The sequence below is a fragment of the Macaca fascicularis genome, chromosome 8, assembly GCF_037993035.2.
Source record: "Macaca fascicularis isolate 582-1 chromosome 8, T2T-MFA8v1.1".
Classification (NCBI taxonomy): Eukaryota; Metazoa; Chordata; class Mammalia; order Primates; family Cercopithecidae; genus Macaca; species Macaca fascicularis.
This window is the reverse complement of record NC_088382.1, coordinates 57,451,691-57,474,596: the sequence shown is the minus strand read 5'-3', so window position 1 is coordinate 57,474,596 and position 22,906 is coordinate 57,451,691. Positions and strand designations below refer to the sequence as shown.

General features: G+C 40.4%; 1 protein-coding gene across 48 annotated transcripts in view; it reads right to left on the bottom strand.

Moving 5' to 3' along the window:
- Nucleotides 1-22,906, bottom strand: part of SPIDR (scaffold protein involved in DNA repair) — a 484,346-nt gene that overhangs the window by 140,274 nt on the left and 321,166 nt on the right. For 44 of the 48 annotated variants that reach the window (XR_012416420.1, XR_012416421.1, XR_012416419.1 and 41 more), the window contains 2 exons: nucleotides 11,152-11,347; nucleotides 8,141-8,391 (listed from right to left, as the gene is read on the bottom strand). The exons of 1 other annotated variant lie outside the window; for it this stretch is intronic. Coding sequence is in view for 41 of the 47 variants with exons in the window: in XM_065519183.2 (XP_065375255.1) it covers nucleotides 8,141-8,391; nucleotides 11,152-11,347 (447 nt within the window). In the remaining 6 variants the exon portion in view is untranslated. Of the gene's footprint in view, nucleotides 1-792; nucleotides 3,759-8,140; nucleotides 8,392-11,151; nucleotides 11,348-22,906 lie in introns of those variants that run through there. 3 more of the 48 variants (XM_073998802.1, XM_073998798.1, XM_045399099.3) reach the window with 3 other exon arrangements.

Here is a 22,906-nt window from a genome sequence, read left to right as displayed (position 1 = left end):
AAAGGTTTATTTAAGACTCATGGACACAGAACTAATAATTAAGGGATGATTTAAATGAATTGAATGAGCACAGGTAAGAACAAACCTAAGGCATGGGCTATGGCATCAGTTATAAGGACATGCAAAAAAAAAAAAAAAAAAAAGATACTCTGCACTCACAATCTTTCACATTACAATAAAAAAATTCAAATCATTGAAAAGGAACAATTCGAACTTTTCTACAACAGGAAGAAGCAAAGAGACTTCAGAAATAAAGCAAGTATGAGTGACAACAACCACCTTACAAAAATGTGATGCTAAGCAGATGGATGAACAGTCATTCCACCAACTCTGGCAGTATGTGGTGGTACATAAAAGAAAAGCAGGTGAAATGGTTCCCTGTGTTGTTGACGAGGGAGCTGTCTTCCCTTCAGGCTCTTCAACTGTAGACAGGGATATGCCACTGTTACAGAGAAGGAATGTATGCCACCCTATCTCAATACAGAGAAAAGGAGGCAGAGTCAAGAATATCTCCCAACTGTTCAGCGGGAAGAAAAGTAAGGTTCACAAGCAGGGAGAAGAGCTGTATTCACCCAACAGGACACAGCAGGTGAGCACACAGCTGGGGAATCAATGTGTCACAGCTGACCAGCTTTTCAAAAGGAGTCTAGTAAGCTTGATCCAAGAGTCTTTCTTCACTATCCAAACACATGCAAAGCCTAATGCCCCTAATCATCACATCCATGATCTACTAGTGCATGTTCCTCGTTTGGCCTTAATCTGAACCATTCTCACCATCAGGAGTTTGGGATCTTTGTTTTTTTGTTTGTTTCTTTGAGATGGAGTCTCACTCTGTCACCCAGGCTGGAGTGCAGTGGTGCGATCTCAGCTCACTGCAAGCTCCACCTCCTGGATTCACACCATTCTCCTGTCTCAGCCTCCCCAGTAGCTGGGACTACAGGTGCCCACCACCATGCCTGGCTATTTTTTTATTTTTGTATTTTTAGTAAAGATGGGGTTTCATCGTGTTAGCCAGAATGGTCTCGATCTCTTGACCTCGTGATCCGCCCACCTCGGCCTCCCAAAGTGCTGGGATTACAGGCATGAGCCACCGTGCCTGGATGGGATCTTTATTTGTTTAATGCTCTGGACAAAGTAAAAAAATTTCCAACCACAGTATCAGCACCATTCAACACTGGCCCCAGCATTAGCGCAGTTTTCTGCAATATGTTTATTCCAGAGGAACTTCCATATCTCCATCATTTAGACAGTGGTGGTCATACTTCACATACAAATTTACACAAATGTTTCTTTTCCAAAGTAAATGGGCATCAACTCCTATTTGATGGCAGTGGTAGGGGTAGAGGTGGGGAATGAGGTGGCCAAAAGTATAGAAATGAAAATCACCTTCAAGCAAGCTTCCTCAGCAGCCAGATGGCAGACTCAGTACCAACACTGAGTGCTGATTTGTAAAGGAATAGCTTATCTTTGCTTAGTTCAAGTTTGTATTATTGTAGCAATGCTCTTTACCACTATTTTTTTAAGCATCTATGTTGCTGTTAAAGAGGGAGTGAGCTGCTTTTTACTGAGTACTTGTCATATGGGAAGCATCCCGCTGAGTACTTCACATACATCATCCCAATCAGTCCTCACCATCAGTCTGCATTATAGTATTATAATACCAGTTTCACGGACAAGGAAACACAATTTGCCCCAGTCTCCCTGCTAAATGTCCTGTCACCAGTGAACCCACACCAGTCTGATTCCAGACTTTTTGTCCTTTCCATTAAACCACCGGTCTCAATGCATTTTTAAAAGAAAAATGGTACCTGCATACACATTAGGAAACAAGAGACAGAATGCCCTCATTGCAGTTCTGTTGTTCTATGTAAATTTGGATATTGTCATCCCCTTGTGCATCAAGAAAACATTTATTATCCAAGCCTGTTCCTCCTCTGGCATCCCACCCACTCTACTCTGCTAAGTGAGCTTCTGCGCTCACTGTTCCCTACACCTCCTGCTCATGAAGTGACCCAGCAACTCCTCCCAAATCTGGGGCACAGGTTTTCAATGCCCACTTTATTAGACTTTGCAGTACTATGGGTCCCCTCCCACATGGAAGCACCATCCTGAGCGCTTGCCACCAGTTCTGGTTTCCTCTTGCTTCACCAGCCCAGCCTCCTCTATTTCCTCAGCGGTCTCCTCTTCTACCTGCTTTCCAATGCAAGAGGACCTTGGAGCTGAATGCCTGCATTTCTTCTTTCCTTTGTCTCTACTGTTTCCCTAAAGTGACCTCCTCCACAGCCCTGGTTGTAGACTCAGCTGTGACAGGACACTGCTGCCTTGCACTCACAGCCATTAGTGCCTTTGGAGCTTGGCACCATAAACAAACATAACCTGCTAACATCCACAAACAAAATGAATGAACATACAAAGATACATAGTGACCAGACACAAGCTGAGAGCCCCCAAACATTTATGTCCAATCTAAAACCTTCTGGGTGTAAGGTATGTATGTCCAGCTTTCTCACAGGACATCTGTTCTTGGATGTCTCATAGGAATCTCAAACTCAGTAGGCACAGACTGCATTCTCAAGCTTTCTTCCAGACCTGCTCTCACTGTAGTTTTTCTCATCTCAGCAAATGGGAACATCCTTCAACTAAATAACTCAAGCTGAGGCTCGCTCTCTGAATATTCCCTTCTACTTTGCTCCTCCCCCAACCAATCCATTATGAAGCCATCACACACATCCAGAACGCGGACCTTTTCTCTAGCTCTGGCAAAGCCACAGGAGACTCAGGAACCCACCAGTCCTCTCTGACCTGGACTATGGCAGTAGCTGCTTCCTGGGTCTCTCTGCTTTCACTGGGCCCTGGCCCATGTGCCCATCCTACTAAACCCCTGATAGCTAAAGCTGATTTTCAAGCGGGTCAACCTCATTCTTGATCAGTGGGCAGCCACAGCAGACACTGCAGCTCCTGCACATGGTCCACTAGGCTGTGGCCGGTTTCCTGCCTGGGATCTCTTGCTGGCCCGCGCAGCATGGTCATGCTGGCATCTCCCTCCTGTCCAAGAGCTTTTCAAAGGTATTCTCTCTTCTGTGAGCAATTCTCTTTCATCTTCTCTTTACCTAACACCTAAACTTAAAGAGTACTGCCTTAGAACACCATCTTTGAACCCTCTAAACTAAATTATGTACGTTCTCCTTTGTGCCCTATTTTTTTTCTCACCAGGGCACTTACTGCAACTTGTAATCATAAATGCATTTGTTGTAAATTATTTTGTGTGGAATCTCTCACTAGGACTATGCTCTAGGAACACAGAGACAATGTCTGGTTTTGTCAACCACTGCAGGCCCAGGACCTGGTCCAGGGCATGGTGGATTTTTTTTTCTTAGTGAAAAGAAGGAATAAATACACAACATGAAAATAAAGAAAAGGCCAAAAGACCAAAAACAGGAGTAAAACATCAAGGTATGGAAAAAGGAAAATGTGCTTTTTTTCTGAGTCCAGCTCAGTGAATTTCTCCAGCTTTTTGTCTGAAGACACAACTATTTAGCAAGTTCTGTCCTCTTGCAAAGGACTAACTCTCCACTTTAAAATATTTCTGCAATGAAGGGCAAGAAATAATTTGCATCTCTAAAGGATAAAGATTACATTACTTGGTCAGGTATGGTGGCTCACGCCTGTAGTCCTAGTACTTTGGAAAGCCAAGGCAGGAGGATTGCTTGAGGTTACAAGTTTGAGATCAGCCTGGGCAACAGAGTGAGACCCTGTCTCTAAAAAAAAAAAAAAAAAAAAAAATTAGCTGGGTGTGGTGGCACGTGCCTGTGGTTCCAACTACTTGGGGGCTGAGGTGGAAGGACTGCTTGAGCTCAGGAGGTTGAGGCTGCAATAAGCCATGATTGCTCCACTGCACTCCAGCCTAGGCAACAGAGCAAGACCATGTTTAAAAAACAAACAAACAAACAAAAAGTACTGGTCCCTAGGTTAAATATCTCAAGAAGAAAGGAAGAGAATGTTTTAGAAAGGGAGAAAGAAAGGTGATGTCTGCTGACAATCACCATGGGCTTGGAGTGAGGTAATATGGTCTGGACCTGCACCACCAGGACACAGAGAATCACTAAGGAATCATCACTTTCTCTCTTTGCCTCAGTTTTCGTTATAAATTACCTCGACGGCCAGTGCTCCCTTTCTCTTAAAAAAAAAAAAAAATGCCTATGGCTTTATTAGTCATGCATTAATCTAACGATCATTCAACATGTAGTGGATCTATAAAAAAGGTGTGTTTGGGCTTTGAACAGACTGCCTATTCTGTGGTTAGGGAGTGCCTTCTGCATCAGTTTTTTGTTACCTTTGATTTTAGTGATTTATAAAACTTAAGTTTGCGTTGGTTACTCTGACCTACAACACCTTGAGAAACCTCACAGAAATGTTTTCATTAACAGCTCAAGTTAAAGGAAGTCATCCAGAAGAACAATGGACAGGGGACTCTAACATATTATATTTCTGAAATGTAAAGTCTATTTCTGATAATGTTTCACAGTGCAGAGGACATGAACCTTTTGAGAGAATCTATCTGACCCTGAACAGGACTAGCTGCTTCAAAAAATTTTCTTTTAATTTCAAGGTTGGCACTAATTGAGCTGTCAGCTTTCAGAAGATAAGCTGTTACTGGTATCAGAAAAGTGACACTGCCTGAGAACTGGGAACAGACTGAGATTGACACCTATGATCAAGGTGCAAAGTAAACTTAGACAGAAATTAATTGCAGGGTTTTATCAGCAACCACCTGACTTGGGCTGGGAAGGGGCAACTATTGTGGCAAACAAATCTGCCATAAGATACCTTCGTTTCTTTTCACCCAGGTTTAATTTCTTCTCACACGGTAATTTCTGGACTTCACAGAAAATACACAGTAATCAAGGTTGTCTTTGAGTTTACTAATAGCTTGAAAGATCTCTGGGGTAGAGCAGATAATGACAAGAGCTCAAGAAAAGCCATTCTGAAAAACAAGGAGACCAGACTTAGAGCTGCCTTTAGTTGGAAGGGGTCACTGCTTATGCAATTTTCCTTCTGTGTGTGCTGGGCTGATGAGTCTGTACTAGCTAAGCCCAAGTTTGTCTATCCTGTGGGACCCACAGAGTGTTCCATATGTCATCTCTGATCAGGAAGCTGAAAGCAGGAATCACAGGCAGAAAATCTTCCAGGCTACACATCTGCATCTTCTAATAATGTTCGTGCTACATGTACATGTATAAAAAACTGCCTTAGAATGCATACTGCTGTGTCTTGAAGGCAGATACATTCTCTAAGTTTTTCTTTCTAAATATATTAGCAAACAATTAGTAGTGAATAAAGTACAGTTTTACTTCTATATTAATTTGATATATAAACTAGAGAGCCTGATCATTATCACAGCAAAATAATCTAGAAAATATTAATGATCAGATCTTCTTGTACCCAAAGACATCTCAGCAGCCCTGTCCTCAAACTCAAGGCCAACACTATGGCCCTTAGTTCAAAAGTTCATCTTTGTACACAGTCCAACCAAGTCTCCCCAGGGCAAGGCACCTGCACTTCTGCTGCCCTGGACAACTTGACCCTGGGTCAGCCTTAAGCTAAACACGGCTTGGTTCTAACTCAATTTTCTGCCTTTTCTTTTCGAGACAGAGTCTTGCTCTGTCCCCAGGCTGGAATGCAGTGGCACGATCTCGGCTCACTGCAACCTCCACCTCCTGGGTTCAAGCGATTCTTCTGCCTCAGTCTCCAGAGTAGCTGGGACTACAGGTGCGCACCACCATGGCCGGCTAATTTTTGTATTTTTAGTAGAGACAGGGTTTCACCATGTTGGCCAGGGTGGTCTAGATCTCCCGACCTCGAGATCCGCCTGCCTCGGCCTCCCAAAGTGCTGGAATTACAGGCATGAGCCACTGCGCCCGGCCTCTCCCTTTTCTTTTAAACTCTAACACTCTACAACCATGTCATCTGGGATTCTATATCCCATTGCATTTTTCTTTGTGTCCACCTGTGTCAGCAGTGAGATCCTCCTTGAGGCTCCGTTTCCTCATCTGCAAAGTGGGAATAATATTACCTAGCTTCAATATTGTACAATCTCCGATGTGCTACAGAAAATGCATCACACAGAATGCATATTCATTAACTCTGAATAACTGGATGTTGTTTTCTTGTTTTTGAAGTTCATGCCTGGCCTTCTTTCAATCTACCACCAGCATATTCTCGTTGGATATGTCACCACATGTATTCCAAAGTACAACTCCAAAGCATTCACAATGCCACTCACATTGGTAGAATTTCACCAGATTTTAGCTTCTAGTTTTTCTCTCTTTGCTAAACAAGTAAAACCACCACCACTGGAGGACCTAGAGGGACAGCCTTCATAACGTGCATTGGCTGTGATTAGTCAGAGGAAGCAACCACACCGTCAGTTTCGTCGTTCCTTCTTGTCAGGGTGATTCAGTTCCCCACTGTCTCTGTTTCCTCGTCCCCTTGGAGTGTGTGGTCTGTGTGCTGAAATGAGGAAGCTCTACCAAGTTCCTCATTGCCAAGGTAACTAGTATTCCCTTCTTTAAAACCTAACACTGGATGTGTCATTAAAAAGGCCAAGCAAAACAAAAACACAAAACAAAAACCTATGTCTGATGGGTAGCTGTCTTAGAAAATTCTATATAAATTTACCACAGATTTAGGGCACAGGGTGCAAGACTGGTCTATATTTATAAGCCATGATAAAGACCTTAAAACTGATTTCATGGATTTCACAAACATGCATATTCCAAAAAAGAATCATTTTTTTTTTCTGTAATTCCAAAAGAAACATTCTCCAACTCTAGACCTCAAGGTGACTTTCTGAAATTCATAGTATTTTCAAATAAAGTGCCTCCACTTGAAGATTATTCATAATTCACATAGGAGCGTAGGTATCCTGTTTCTCTCTCTGGCATCAGAAGGCAGTGTTACGACACGATGATTGCTTTGTCTTTATGTTAGAGATGTGGTCTTGCCATCTTGCTTTGTCCAGGGTGGTCTCAAACTCCTGGGCTCAAGTGACCTGCCTGCCTAGGGCTCCTCCCAAAGTGCTGGGATTATAGGTGTTAGCAACCATGCCCGGCCAGGATGATTGTTAATTACTGTTTCTTCAGTATGTGTTTTCTTATTAATAGTTAAACAAAACTGATGAAGTAGCATCTACACTTTTAATTTCTATTCTGTTGGAAATCCATCTTACTTCCTTGAGGGCGATTATCATTGCCAGAGATAACTTCAAAAGGCTATGCCAGGCTGGGCATGGTGGTTCACGCCAGTAATATCAGCACTTTGGGGGGCTGAGGCGGGTGGATCACTTGAGGCCAGGAACTTGAGACCAGCCTGGCCAACGTAGCAAAACCTTGTCTCTACTAAAAATACAAAAATTAGCCAGGCATGGTGGTGCATGCCTGTAATCCCAGCTACTTGGGCACGAGAATCTCTTGAACTCCAGAGGTGGACGTTGCAAAAAGAAAAAAAGACTATGCTGAGGCTCTGATGTAAACAAACAAACCTCTCTGTCAGTCATGCGTCTACAGCTATCTGTAAGAACCAACACCAGGAAGGGCCTAAATCTGAGTAAAGACAACATCACTTCTACTACATTTGTCTGCACTTAACTGCATTGGATGATGCAGACAGACAACATTTACATCATTGCAGAAAGTTCCATTAGGCAGTTCTGATACAGATGGTTTGATACAGTACTCTCTGAAAGCCACAGGTTTACCAATTGCCATTACTTACTCAGGTTTTCAAGACATATAAAACTGGATGTTGCAATGGTCTTTTGAGGTATGACAACCACATGTCTTGGCTTTGCCAGAACAAAACCAATATTTCTTGCATTTGTATGACTTTCAAGAACATGAACCATTAAAGGTAAAAGAAAATGCAGTAAATTTAATTTTTAATAGGACTTTAAAATTAAATAGATAGATAAAATCCTTTATCATACCATGTAGCCCAAATTTTGATGCAAGGAAAAACAAAAACAGTGCACGTATATGGTGAATGCAGCTAAGAACGTGCTCTGGGAAGAGCCTCCACTTTCTAGAGCACTCTGTCTAAGTGACTCTTCACCCCTGCCCCACACCAGCATCTTGGCACTCACCGAGTTCCAGCTGGGTCTGTGTGTCCTGAGCTGGCCCGCTGCTGACCCCTGGTGCTGTCTCTGCTGGGAAGAGAATACACTCTTTGCACCACCACTCGGACCCCAGCTCCTGGCCATGAGGCAGCTCCCTGGCTTTCCACCACGTCCAGGAGAGAATCCCTTAGGGGAGTGCCGGCTGGGATGTGCTGTTTTGCTTCTTTGTGCCCGTGGGTCGAGGTTGTCCCTGTGGTGGCTACACCACTACACACAATCTGGCCGAGATACATAAAGGGAACAGTTTCAAGACTCACAAAGTTTCAGGTTTGGCTAACAACAAGCAACATGCTGCACACCAAATAATGACATCCTTAAGCAGCCCCCCAGTGGATCTGCACTACACTGAAGTGATGATGAAGATGAAAACAAAGGAACTTGTGGTGTGGGGCTCTGGGCCTGCCAGGTGGCTAAGATTGCAAGCTGAAGGCCAGTGAAAGAACAAGGAGCACAGCAGGATGTCTGCTATACCAGGCAGGTCTTTGAAAACACACAGAAAGTTTTGCTAATAAAATTCATGATAATTCAAGAAATTTTTCTCTTTTGAGGTAAGAATTCCAACAGAACAAACCAAAAATGAAGATAAAAGAATGACTAGGGATACTACAAATGCTTCATTTTATTAAGTTCTTGTATGTGCAATCTCCGAGGCTAAGCATTTTACATACTCACATATTCTCCCAACAACCCCTTACATAATATCACCTGTCATAATAAAACACCACCACTTCCAGAGTGCTTCCTATATATTCCAGGCTTTTAAATTTACATATTAAACATGCTTATCCTCACACAACCACCCAAGAAGATAGATAATATCACACCTCCATTTTACAGATAAGAAAACTGAGACACAGAGACCACGGATCTTGCCCGAGATGATCCAGCAGGAAGTGGCTGAGTTAGGATTTGAACCAGGTTATCTGGTTCCAAAGTTCACACGTTTAACCATTATGCTACAAGTAGTTTCATTATCACTGTTATAGGCCAAAAATGTATCTCATGGGATTAATATTACATAGCTGTTTAAAACTATATGTTAAAACAGTAATGTGCTTTGGGCCATATTTTTTATCTGTTATAATTAAATTGATTAGAGAGTCTTCCTTTTTGCATAATCCTCTCCAGATACTTCTTTTGATAGTCAAAGAGAGATTTTGCTTGACTAGCTGGTACAAAACAGGCTGAAAGTTTGTCTGCTTTTCTTTCGTATTCCTCCTCCCTTGATCTGTCAGTCTCAGGAAGCATTCTGCTTAGCGACAACTTATATAACCCAGAGACCTTGAGGCCAGTGCACTGGGAGCCACACGAACATTCAGTGCTTAGGGTGGTCCCAGGGGCGCCCACAGCAAGTGAATTTTAGTAGTTCCCTAAATTCATCTTGGCAAATGATCATGGCTTAGGACAAGTAAAATTGCAAAAAACAACTCCAGCATATAATCTCAAGCTTATGCAGTTCTTTTTATCCCAAGGGATAATAGATATTGTGGAAAAGAAAAATATGATTTTTTAAATAAATAAAGGAGGGTTTTAAAAAATTCTTAGACATTACAAGAATAGAGAAAATGAACGTTGTCAAATACCAGCATGCACTGTATGATGATGTTTCTGTCAACAATGGACAGCATGTTTGACCGTGGTCTCATAAAACTATGATGGAGATGAAAAATTCCTGTTGCCTAGTGATGTATGCACGTTTGTGGTGATGCTGGTGTAAACAAAAGTAGTGTGTTGCCAGTTGCATAAAAGTCTAGCACATCCTGTTATGTATAGTACCTAATATTTGATAATAATAAACAATGTTACCGGCTTATGTATTTACTGTACTATACTTTTAATTGTTATTTTAGAGTGTTCTACATGTTAAAAAACAAGTTATGTGTAAAACATCCTCAGGCAGGTCCTTCAGAAGGTATCTAGAAGAAGGCATTGTTATCCAAGGAGATGACAGCTTCATGCACATTACTGTCCCTCTACATTCCAGTGGGACAAGATGTGGAGGTGGAAGATGGTGATATTGATGGTCCTGACCCTGTGAAGACCTAGGCTACTGTGTGTGTTTGTATTTTAGTTTGCAACAAAGAAGTTTTAAAAGTAAAAAGAAATAAAAAATAAAAACAGAAAAAAGGATATAAAGAAAAAATATTTTTGAATAGCTATTTGTATTTGTGTTGTAAGCTAAGTGCTGCTATAAAGAGTAAAAAAGTTAATGAAAAATTTAAAGTTTATAAAGTTAGAAAGTTACAGTAAATTAAGGTTAAATTATTTATTACTGAAGAAAAAATTTAATTTAGTGTAGTGCAAGTGTTCAGTGTTTATAAAGTCTACAGTAGTGTCTGAGGCCTTCACATGCACTCCGCACTCACTCACTGACTCACCCAGAGCAACTTCCAGTTCTATAGTCTCCATTTATGGTAAATGCCCTATACAGTTGCACCATTTTTTATCTTTTGGACTGTATTTTTACTATCCTTTTTCTATGTTTAGATATGTTTACATACACAAGTACTTACCATTGTGTTACAATTGCCTACAGTGTTCAGTAAAGTAACATGCTGTGCAGGTTTGTGGCCTGGGAGCAATCAGCCATACCATATACCCTAAGTGTGCAGTAGGCTGGAACATCTAGGTTTGTGTAAGTGCACTCTTATGATGGTCACACAATGACAAAATCACCTAATGACAAATTTCTCAGAACATATCCCCGTTAAGTGATGCATGACTCTGTTTTAATAAATTAGAATAAAGATTAAAGATACATAATTAGAAAGATGAAATACTGTAAAAAGAGCACCACTAAATGCTGAACTGAACTATAATATATTCAGGCATAACAATAAGTTCCTGCAGCATATATACTTGTGGTGGGATTTTTGGAGGGACACAAAAGGTAAACATCTTCACTTACACTGAAGCCCTTCCAAATCCAGTCACTAACATATTACAAGCATAAAACCTTTAAGTCAATAGGACTTTACCTGGATTTCAGGTGAATTATTTGTTAGACCCTTAATTACAAACATCTGGGCCAAAGAGATGCTTCTTCTTGGAAGGGGTATGTCCGGATAGTACACATCACAAGTTTTTTTTGAATCTTCTTTGGCAACAACTTTCTCACAAAAGTAAGTATTCAGAATAACAGGGCAACTTCCATTTGGAATAATCAGTTTTTGCCTGGAAAAGAGAAAGACATGCAACAGTTTCTTTGCAATATTGGGGTCCCCTCATGTTCTTGCTAAATCAGGAATGCAAAGAGCAATGACTCGCCTGCTATGGACAGCTAGAGCCAAGCCCACCCACAGAGGCACAGCTATCCTTCATGCTCCAGCATGGCCGCCAGTAGTCTGACTTCACTGTTCTAGTGAAAGCCCTGTGTCAGGAAGGGATGGAAGAAGGCTAAGTCCCTGGGCTTGGACTTCCTTGTGCCCTCCCAGTATAGCCTCAAGACCCCTCAGGGGGAAATACAGAGGATGAACAAAAACTGTCAACAGCCTCAAAAAAGTGCCCAAACAATGAAATAAAATGTACAAATAAAACCTTCAGACATTTTGACAGCTCTAATCTTTCAAAGAACATACCATTAAATGTCAAAGGAGCATCTACCTTTGCTATCAAACTGACTATAGTTGCTGAATACCTCATATTTAAGTATTAATGAAAAGGAGTCAGGAAATAGAGCAGACAAAATTCTCCTGGTTCTTCTCAGTCCTTGGACAAGAGAAAACACTTTAATGCCTATTCCTTAAAACATGGTGCTGCTTAGTATTAAGAGAAATTTGGGACTTCTGATTCTGGGAGGATAGAGTATCACACTTTTCCCTATTCCTCTCATTAAGAACAACTACAATGGCTGACATTATATGTAAAGTAAACATAAGAAGACACCGAGAGGTGGAGAGAAGAGGCAGACAGGCTAAAACCTAGAGACTTTAGGAATGAGGCAGTGGCAAGTTCCTGGGTTTTCTTTCTTTTCTTTCCTTCCTTCCTTTCTTTCTTTTTTTTTTTTTGAGACATGGTCTCACTCTGTTATTCAGGCTGGAATGCAGTGGTGTAGTCTCGGCTCACTGAAATCTCTGCCTTCCATTCAAACGATTCCCGTGCCTCAGCTTCCTGAGTAGCTGGAATAACTGGCATGAACCACCAAGCCTAGTTAATTTTTTAATTTTTTAGTAGAGAGAAGGTTTTGCCATGTTGGCCAGGTTGGTCTCAAACTCCTGACTTCAAGTGATCCATCCGCCCTGGCATCCCAAAGTGCTAGGATTACAGGTGTGAGCCACTGTGCCCAGCTCTGGGTTTTCTTTTTGCCTCGTATATCTCAGGTTTTGAGTTGAAGGAGCCAGCAACCCAGAAACAGCAACAGGTGCTGACAAAAAGCTCTACCAAAGCCTGCTCTCTTTAACCAAGGACCAAGGAACGGGCAGCCTAGAAAGGCAGAAAACTCTTAGATGGTAACTGCTCTACTCTAGGTAAACATCATGGAAAACCTATGACTTGTCCCCATGCATGCTAGCACAGGCCAAGTGAGGACCTGGACTTCCCCCCTCATTGGGCTGTAATGAGAGACCCCAATATCCCAGCTGGGGTATGAGAGAAGGTGGGGCCAAGGAGATGACTTTCTTTTCTTTTTTTTTTTGAGATGGAGTCTTGCTCTGTCGCCCAGCTGGGGGCACGATCTCAGCTCACTGCAACCTCGGCCTCCCGAGTTCAAGCGATTCTCCCACCTCAGCCTCCCAAGTAGCTGGGACTACAGGTGCCCACTATCATGTCCAGCTAATTCTTACATTTTTGTACAGATGGAGTTTCATCATGGTGACCAGGCTGGTCTCAAACTCCTGACCTCAGGTGATTTGCCCACCTCGGCCTCCCAAAGTGCTGGGATTACAGGTGTGAGCTACCGTGCCTGGAGGACTTTCATCCCCGACAGGCCTGCAATGAGTACTCCCCTCATTGTGACAGTGGAGAGACTACCTGGGGGCCTGGACTTCAACTCCTCCTGACAGTAGTAACCAAGCACCACTCCCTATCCCTCTGGGGTGGTGCCAGAGGAAGCGTGGCAAAGAATCAGGATTTTTACCACTGCTCAGTGGTGCTGAGGCCACCCTTCCCTCCTACCCCTCCTACCCCTCAGCAGAAGGCATGTGAGAAACAGCAACAAGGCTTCCCTGGCCTTCCCAGCCAGGGTGGTGTCAGCAGAGGCTTAGCAGGGAGCTGGAACTCATACCCCTGCCCATCAGGAACAAGGAGTCTCTCCCTCTCTCAAGTGTCAACTGAGGAATCTGGACTTCCCTCTCCACCTGGCAGTAACAACCCCACTCCACTCCTCACTTTCTCCTACCAGAGCAGTGTCAGATGAAGCTACCTAAAAGAGGTTTAAATAAGATCCAGAGTCTCAAAACATAATACTCCAAATGTCCATGTTTCTATCAAAAATCACTTGTTATAATAGGAACCATGAAAAATCTCAACTTGAATGAATAAAGACAATTAACAGATGTCAATGTTGACATAACATAAAGGTTAGACTATCTGGCAAAATTCTAAAGCAGCCATTTAAAAATGCTTTAATAAGCATCTCGATGCACTTGAGACAAATAAAAAAAAGTATCTCAGCAAATAAACAGAATAATTATTTCTTAAAAATGGAAGTTTCAGAACTAAAAAAAATAGTGAAAATAAAAGAATAGGTTCAACAGCAGAAGGGAGAAGGAAGAGAAAAGAATCAATAAACTTGAAGACAAAAATAATAAAAATTACCCATTATAAATAATAAAGCGAAAATAGACTTAAAAAAAAAAAATCTGGTTGGGCATGGTGGCTCACGCCTGTAAACCCAGCACTTTGGGAGGCCAAGGCGGGCGGATCACCTGAGGTCGGGAGTTTGAGACCAGCCTGACCAACATGGAGAAACCCCCTCTCTACTAAAAATACAAAATTAGCCGGGTGTGGTGGTGCATGGCTGTAATCCCAGCTACTCGGGAGGCCAAGGCAGGAGAATCGCTTGAACCCGGGAGATGGAGGTTGCGGTAAGCCAAGATCGCACCATTGCACTCCAACCCAGGCAACAAGAGCAAAACTCCGCTTCAAAAAACAAACAAACAAAAAACCCCCAACAGAACCAAGGACCTGTGGGAAGAAAGAAATAGAAATGGAAGGCTACAGATAAAGTAATACAGGTAAATACAAGAGGCTTTCCTACTCCTCTTGAGTTTTCTAAATTTTTATTCTCATAAAAATTATAACACTGTCTGAGGTGGTTCTAAATGCATGCAGAGAAAACATTAAAGACAATCATATTATAAATAGGGAGGGAAAGGGGATATAAAGGGAGGTATGGTTTCTATACTTCACAGAAACTGGTAAAGTGTTGACCTAGTAGACTGTGCTAAGTTACGTGTATGTAATACCTAGAGCAAGCAATAAAATATCTATAAAAAGAGAAACACACCAAAACATTATAAATGAAATCCTAAAAAAAATTAATGTTCAAGTAACCCACATGAAATCAGGAAAAATAAAATAAATAAAAACAGAGAACAAAGAAAACAAAAAGTAAAAAGGTACACTTAAGTCCTAATGTATCAATAATTACATTGAGGATAAATGGTCTAAATAAACCAATTAAAAGACAAAGATTGGCAGGGTAAATTTATGATCCATCTACATGCCGTCTACAAGAAACTCACTTCAAATATAGAGATATAGGTAGGATAAAAGTAAAAAATGGGAAAAGATTCATCATGTAAACATTGATTAAAATATAGTGGGGGTGCTATATTAATATCAGATGAAGTAGATTTCGGAGCACAGAAAACCCCAAATATAGAAAGGCACATTACATAATGAAACAAAGATCAATCCACCTTGAAGACATAGCAATCCTAAATGTATCTACAACAAAGAACATAGATTCAAAATACATGAAGCAAAAACTGATAAAACTCAAAGAATAGACAAATCCTCAATTAGAACTGCAGACATCAATATCCCTCTCTCAACATTTGATGGAACTAGAGAGAATATCAGAAAGAATACAGAAGAGTACACCACCACCATCAATAAACAGGTTCTAGTTGACATCATAAAACACTCCACCAAACAACAGTAGAATACTATTTTTTTCAGGTGCCCACAAAATGCATGTGTCATAAGACACATCTAAACAAATTTAGAAGAACTGAAATCATATAGAGTACATTCTCTAATCACAGTAGAATCAAACTGAAAATCAATAACAGAACGATAACATGAAATTCTCCAAACACTTTGAAACTAAACAACATATTTCTAAGTAATCCAAGGGTCAAAGAGGAAGTCTCAATGAAAACCTAAAAACACTGAACTAAATGAAAATACAAATTTAACCTATCAAAGTTGTGAGAAACAGCTGAAGTGATACTGAGAGGAAATTTTACAGAACTTAAAGCTTACATTAAAAAAGAAAAAAGTCTCAAATCAACAATTTTTCTTACCTCAAAAACCTAGAAAAAAGTAAAGCAAAATAAACTCAGAGCAAGTGAAAAGAAATACTTTTTTTTTTGTGTGTGTGACAGAGTCTTGCTCTGTCACCTAGGCTGGAGTGCAGTGGTGCGATCTCGGCTCACTGCAATCTCTGCTGCCTCAGCCTCCTGAGTAGCTGGGATTACAGGTGCCCACCACCATGCCTGGCTAATTTTTATATTCTTAAAGTAGAGACCAGGTTTCATTCACCATGTTGGCCAGGATGGTCTCAAACTCCTGACCTCAGGTGATCCACCCACCCCAGCCTCTCAAAGTGCTGGGATTACAGGCATGAGTCACCGTACCCAGCCGGAAATAATTAAAGAGCAGAAATAAATAAAATTGAACAGAAAAACAACAGAGAAAAAAAACAATGCAATAGAGTTATTTGAAAAGATCAATATATTGACTAAAAAATGAAAAAAGGGAGAAGATACAAATTACCAATATCAAGAATAAGATGGAGGCTGTCACTACGGGCCCTGTACACATCACAAGGCTAGGTGAAGGACTACTATGGACAAGTCTACATACATACATTCTCAGAACTTAGATGAAATGGACAAATTTCTCAAAAGGAAACAAAAATAACTACCACAATTCATGCAATATGAAACAGATTATTTGAACAGCCTATAAATATTAAGGAAAATAAATATGTAATTTTTTATTTTTTTGAGACGGTGTCATGCTCTGTTGCCCAGGCTGGAGCACAGTGGTGCGATCTCGGTTCACTGCAACCTCTGCCTGCTGGGTTCAAGCAATTCTCTTGCCTCAGCCTCCCGAGTAGCTGGGACTACAGGCATGCACCACCATCCCTGGCTAATTTCTTGCATTTTTAGTAGAGACGGGGTTTCACCATGCTGGCCAGGCTGGTCTCAAACTCCTGACCTCGCGACCCGCTGCCCTTGGCCTCCCAAAGTGCTGGGATTATAGGTGTGAGCCACCATACCCAGCCAAATTTATAATTTTAAAACTCCCAAAAGTGGTATCTCCGGGTCCAGATACTTTCACTGGAGAATTCTAACAAATGGGAAAAGAAGAACTAGCACCAATTCTACACACTGTCTTCCAGAAAACAGAAGAGGAGGAAACTCTTCCAATCCCTTTTATAAAGCATGTATTACTCTGATACTAAAACCAAAGACAGGACAAACAAACAAACAAACAAACAAAAACTATAAACCAATATACCTCAATAACATAGATACAAAATTCTTTAACAATATGTTAGCAAATAGAATTCAGCAATATATAAAAAAAGTTATGCAATATGACCAAGTGGTGTTAATTCCAGGCAAGATGGCCTTGTTTGGTATTTGAAAATCACCTTCACCAAGTTGAAGGCTGAAGGAGAAAAATCAGTTGATTACATTAATCAATGTGGAAAAATCACTTGACATAATTCAACGCCCATCCTTAATAACAATTTTTAAAAACCTCTAAAAATTAGAAAGAGAACTTCCTCAGCTTAATAAACAACATCAACAGAAACCCCAGAGCTAGCATTACAATTAATGATGAAAGAGTAGATGCTTGCCACCTAAGATGGAAAACAAGGCAAAAATTTCCTCTCTCATAACTTTGATTCAACATAGTACCAGAAGTTCCAGCTAGTGCACAGTAAGACAAGATAGGTGGGGAAAGGCATACAGATTAAAAAGAAGAAATGAAAATGTCCTTATTTGCAGGTGACATAATTGCTATAAAGCATATGTCTAGGAATATACAAAATAACTCCTAGAACTATTAAGCAAGGTTGAAGAAACCAACACATACAAAAATTAGGTGTATTTGTACATATTATCAACGAATTCATGGACGCCAATGAAAAATATACCATTTAAAATTGTAAAACTAAAAAAAGAGACCAAAATAACCCATGTCAGTGTGAATCTCACAAAACATGTAATGACAGATAATTGGACAGAAATTAGATACTGACCATTGTTAATTGGTGTTTTTTCTTAATATAGGGAAATCTTAAAGACTGGAAAACTCATGAACATAAAATGACCAGTGGGATGATTGAGAGGAATGTTGTTTTAGATTGATTAATGTCATACAATTCCTATTTTTTCTTTAAAATTTTTATTTTTAGATAATTGTAGATTTACATTCAGTTGTACAAAATAACACAGATCAACTTCCTTCTTTCTCCTTTCCCTACCCCCACCCCTACCCCCACCACACAACCTAAACCCCTGACAACCACTGTCTTATTTTCTGTTGCTTATAACAGAATATCTGAAACTGGGTAACTTACAAAGAAGAGGAAGTTATTTCTTACACTTATGGAGGTCGAGGGGTTGCATCTGGTGAGGGCCTTCTTGCTGGTGGAGACTCTGCAGAATCTTGAGATGGCACCACTATTACATGGCAAGAGAGCGGAGCATGCTAGCTCAGGTCTCTCTACCTCTTATAAAACCACCAATCCCACTCCCATGATAACCCATTAGTCCATTAATTCATGAGTGGATTAATCCATTCATGAGAGCAGAGCCCTCATGACCCAGTCATCTCTTTAAGGCCCCACCTCTCAATACTGCCACATTGGGGATTAAGCTTCAACATAAGTTTTGGAGGGGTACATATTCAAACTATAGCAACCAAAATACGCTCTCCACTTCTTTAGGTATTGGCTTTTTTCACTTAGCATCATTCTCTGGAGATTAATCCAGTCATTGTCTGTTTCAATAGTTTATTTTTATTGAATAGTATTCCATGATATGGATTTAACATTCTGTTTAACCATTCACCCATTGATAGACATTTAGGTTGTTGCCAGTTTGGGACTACTATTAATAAAGCTGCTAACATTCATATGTAGGTCTTCATATGAACATAAGTTTTCATTTCTCTGAGATAAATGCCCAGGAGTACAAATGTTAGGTTGTTTGGTAGTTGTGTGCTTAGTTTTTTGTTTTTTTTCCAAAAGCAAAAAACTTCCAAACTTTTCCAGAGTAGTTATGTAATTTTACATCTCTGTAACCAGTATATGAGGAATGTAGTTTCTCCACATCCTTGCCAGCATTCAATGTTGATATTATGTTTTGTTTTAGCCATTTTGCCTTACTGTGGGGTTTAATGTGCATTTTCTTAATGGCTAATGATGTAGAACATCTTTCCTTGTGCTAATGTGCCATTTATATAACTCTTCAATGAAACGTCTGTTCATGCCTGTTGCTTGTTTCTTAATTGGATTGTTCATTTTTTATACTGTGTGTTTTTCAGAATTCTGTATGTTCTAAATACTAGTCCTTTCTTGGGTGTGAAGTTTGAAATTGAAATTATTTTCCCTATGTCTCTATCTTGTCTTTCCATTCTCTAAACAGGGTCTTTCTCAGAGCAAAAGTTTTCAGTTTTGATAAGTTTTAGTTTATCACGTTTTTTTTTTGTTTGCTTGTTTTTGAGATGGAGTCTCCCTCTGTTGTCTAGGCTGGAGTGCAGTGGCAAGATCTCAGCTCACTGCAACCTCCGCCTCCTGGGTTCAACAATTCTCCTGCCTCAGCCTTCCAAGTAGCTGGAACTATAGGGTGCATGCCACCACACCTGGCTAATTTTTGTATTTTTAGTAGAAACGGGGTTTCACCATGTTGGCCAGGCTGGTCTTGAACTCCCGACCTCAGGTCCAGCCTTGGCCTCTCAAAGTGCTGGGATTACAGGCACGAGCCACTGCGCTCGGCCTCAAGTTCCTTTTAAACAGATCAAATTTTTATCTTAAGTCTAAGTACTCTTTTCCTAGTCCTAGATCCTAAAGATTTTCTCTTTTTTCCCTAACATTTTTCTAATTTTATAGTTTACATTTATATTCATCATCAATTTTGAGTTAAATGATATATAACTTGTGAGAACGAGGTTAAGGCCTATATTTTTCTGCCTATGATTATTCAAAGTCTATCCTTCCTTAATTGAATTGTCTTGGCACTTTTGTCAAAAATCAGTTGGTAGGCTGTGCGCAGTGGCTTATTTTCCCAGCACTTTGGGAGGCCAAGACGAGCAGATTACTTGAGGTCAGGATTTCAAGGCCAGTCTGGCCAACATGGTGAAACCCCATCTCTACCAAAAAAGTACAAAAAAATTAGTGGGGCATGGTGGCGCACCTGCAGTCCCAGCTACCCGGGAAGCTGAGGTGGGAGAATCACTTGAACCTGGGAGGCAGATGGAGGCTGCTGTGAGCGGAGATGTTGCCATTGCACTCCAGCCTGGGCGACAGAGCAAGATCTTGCCTCAAAAAAGAAAAAAAAATCAGCTGGTGCTGAGCATGGTGGTGCACACATCTATGGTCCCATCTACTCAGGAAACTAAAGCAAGAAGATCACCTGATCCCAGGAGTTTGAGGCTGGTCTGGGCAACATAGTGAGACCCTATCTCTAAAACAAAAACAAACAAAATCACACTGTGGAGATCAATTTAAAAAAAAAATCAGCTGGGCATATTTGTGTAGTGTATTTCTGGGTTCTTTATTCTGTTTCATTGATGTATGTGTCTATCCCTTCAATAACACCATATAATATTGATTATTATAGTTATATAATAAATATTTAAATTGGGGAAAGTGATCCCCTTTACTTCATTCTTTTTCAAAATTATTTAAGCTATGTTAGTTCCTCTGCCTTTCCATGCAACTTTTAAAATCAGCACACACATATATATCTGCAAACAAAATCATGCTGGAATTGATGGGAATTTCTTTAAGCCTATAAATCCATTTGGGGAGCTCCTTATGATTTTGGCATCTTTATGGTTTTGAGTTTTTCAATCCATAAATATGTCTCCCATTTGTTAAGATCTTTGATTTATTTTATCAGTGTTTTGTAGCTTCAACATATAAGTCATTACATGTTTTGTGAGATTCACACTGACATGGGTTATTTTGGTCTCTTTTTTTAGTTTTACAATTTTAAATGGTATATTTTTCATTTTGGTGTCCGTGAATTCATTGATACTATGTAAAAATACACCTAATTTTTGTATGTGTTGGTTTCTTCAACCTTGCTTAATAGTTCTAGGAGTTATTTTGTAGATTCCTTGTCATTTCCTGTATAAGCAATTATACAGGGAGAGATACTGTGGCAATCATGCTACAGGCGTACATTTTTTTAACTGACTCATTAATTTGGGGAAGAAAACCCAGCCTTTCACTCAAAAACATGACCCCGCTTATAACTGTGGAATCAAAGAAAGCCCTTAGGTTTAATTCTAGCTTTGCAAACTTACTAATACGTACTTAGGAAAACAATATTTTTCAATTTAGACTATGAGTTAAAATCACTTTGAAAATGAAAATGACTGGGTTTTTCACTAGATTTACGGAAAATAAACTAGGATCTCTGGGTGGGGGCTAGCCAAGAGGGCTTTAAGTTCATAGAGAGACATACACCAGGAAACAACAAAACACAGTAAAGCATTACTGGTGCTGCAACAGAAAGAATATGGCCTTCTACACAAGAGACAGAAGATGGACTTCTTCATGTTAATTAAGTCCCTTCTAGAATGTTGCCTCTGTGAGAGAAGGAACTTTGCCTGGGGGGTTCACCAGTACCTGGAAAATCAATGACTTTGGAATGAATGTCATTCCTTCTTCCAGTGTCCTGGGAAAAGTTGCTCTTTCCTCTGTGCTCCAACAGTGCCTTTCACACTGTCATGTTCAACGGTCTGCCTCTACAACTAAAAACTGAACTTCTAGAATACAACAGCTGTTTCTCTTTTTACCTCTCTTTTTTATTAGGTACTTCCCAGTATCTGACATGTGCAAGGGACTCAATAGATGTTTATTAAATTAATGGATATACACACATTCACATTTACAGGGAATAGAGGAAGGCATGAGAGTATATTTTAAACAGATAAACCAGACCTTGTAACAACTGAGTCCCGTGTATTCTAATGTAGGCATCTAAGAATGGCATAAATTTAAAATAAAGACTTAGAATAAAAACGCTGGGTGGCAAGTGACCAAGCACATGAGAATCTAATGCACAGCACACGATGACATGGGAGGAAGGAGAGGACGTACAGCTTTTAGACCTAAAAACTCTGGAATTAAATCCTGGCTTTCCCACTTACAAGCTGTGTGACTGTGGACAAATTTAACGTCTTTGTGACTTGGTTTTTATAAATTGGGAGTATTCACAGTAGATGTAAGCACTACACAGATTTCTTGTGAAAACGAAATTAATGAATTGATGCAGAGTTCCTAGAAGGGCTTCCCACATGCAAGGGCTCAGTGGGAAGGATGTCGGCACTGCTGCTGTCATTATTGTGAATTATATCTTCAGCAATTTCAAATTAGTTGTTGCCTATTGTTTAGCAAAAACTAGGGTTATTTAGTGTTACTTACTCAAAACCTATTATCTTTATCCTCCTAAATATTAAAAAGAATCACAATCATTGGCAGTGGATATCACTTTTCCATCACCTGCTCATATGCACATTTGCACTGAGCCTTCTTTGCTACCCATACTAGCTGGTTAGAGTCTGATGATGGCTTTACTTTACTTGCTGTGCTCTTAGTCCTCTTCACAACAACCCCACAGGGTAAACATGACTATTCCAATCTTCAGAGGAGGCTAAATAACAACCAATTAATTATATACCACTAGTCCATGACAGGGCTGTAATACAAACCAACTGGCTTCAAAGCCAGTCTGTTCTCTTTCCAAGATACCAGGCCATCTCCCAGGAGGGAGGACAGGACTTCCTACTTGGATACGGGTAAGGAAGATCTTGCTACAATCAACCCTGGAGGAACCAACGTATGAGAAAGGGAAGGGACACAAACTGACGGGGCATTTGGCTAGCCAGGCACACGATTAGATGGGGTTCACATGAAGGCATGAAATTGGGTGGGGGGTGGGGATGGTGGGGTAGAGGAAACTATGCTTCTCTATCTGTTCACAGTTATCAAGTGTTAGGCAGTTTGGCAAGTTGCTGTGGAAAGATTTATATTTACTCTGCAAGGGTCCCTGTGGTGAAAGAACCTTGAAAGCCACCTTCTACATTGTGTTGGCCAGTAAGGTAGCCACTGGGCCATGTAGCTCATCATATTTAAATGAAACAAAGTAAAATGAAATAAAATAATTTAAAAATGCCGTTCCTGGGTTGCATGACCCATATTTCTGGTATTCAGTGTGGCTAGTGACTACCATAGTGGATAGCACAATAAATAGAACATTTCCATCAATGCAGAAAATTCTGGGGGGTTATCAGAATTCTGGTTCTCAAGACAGACAA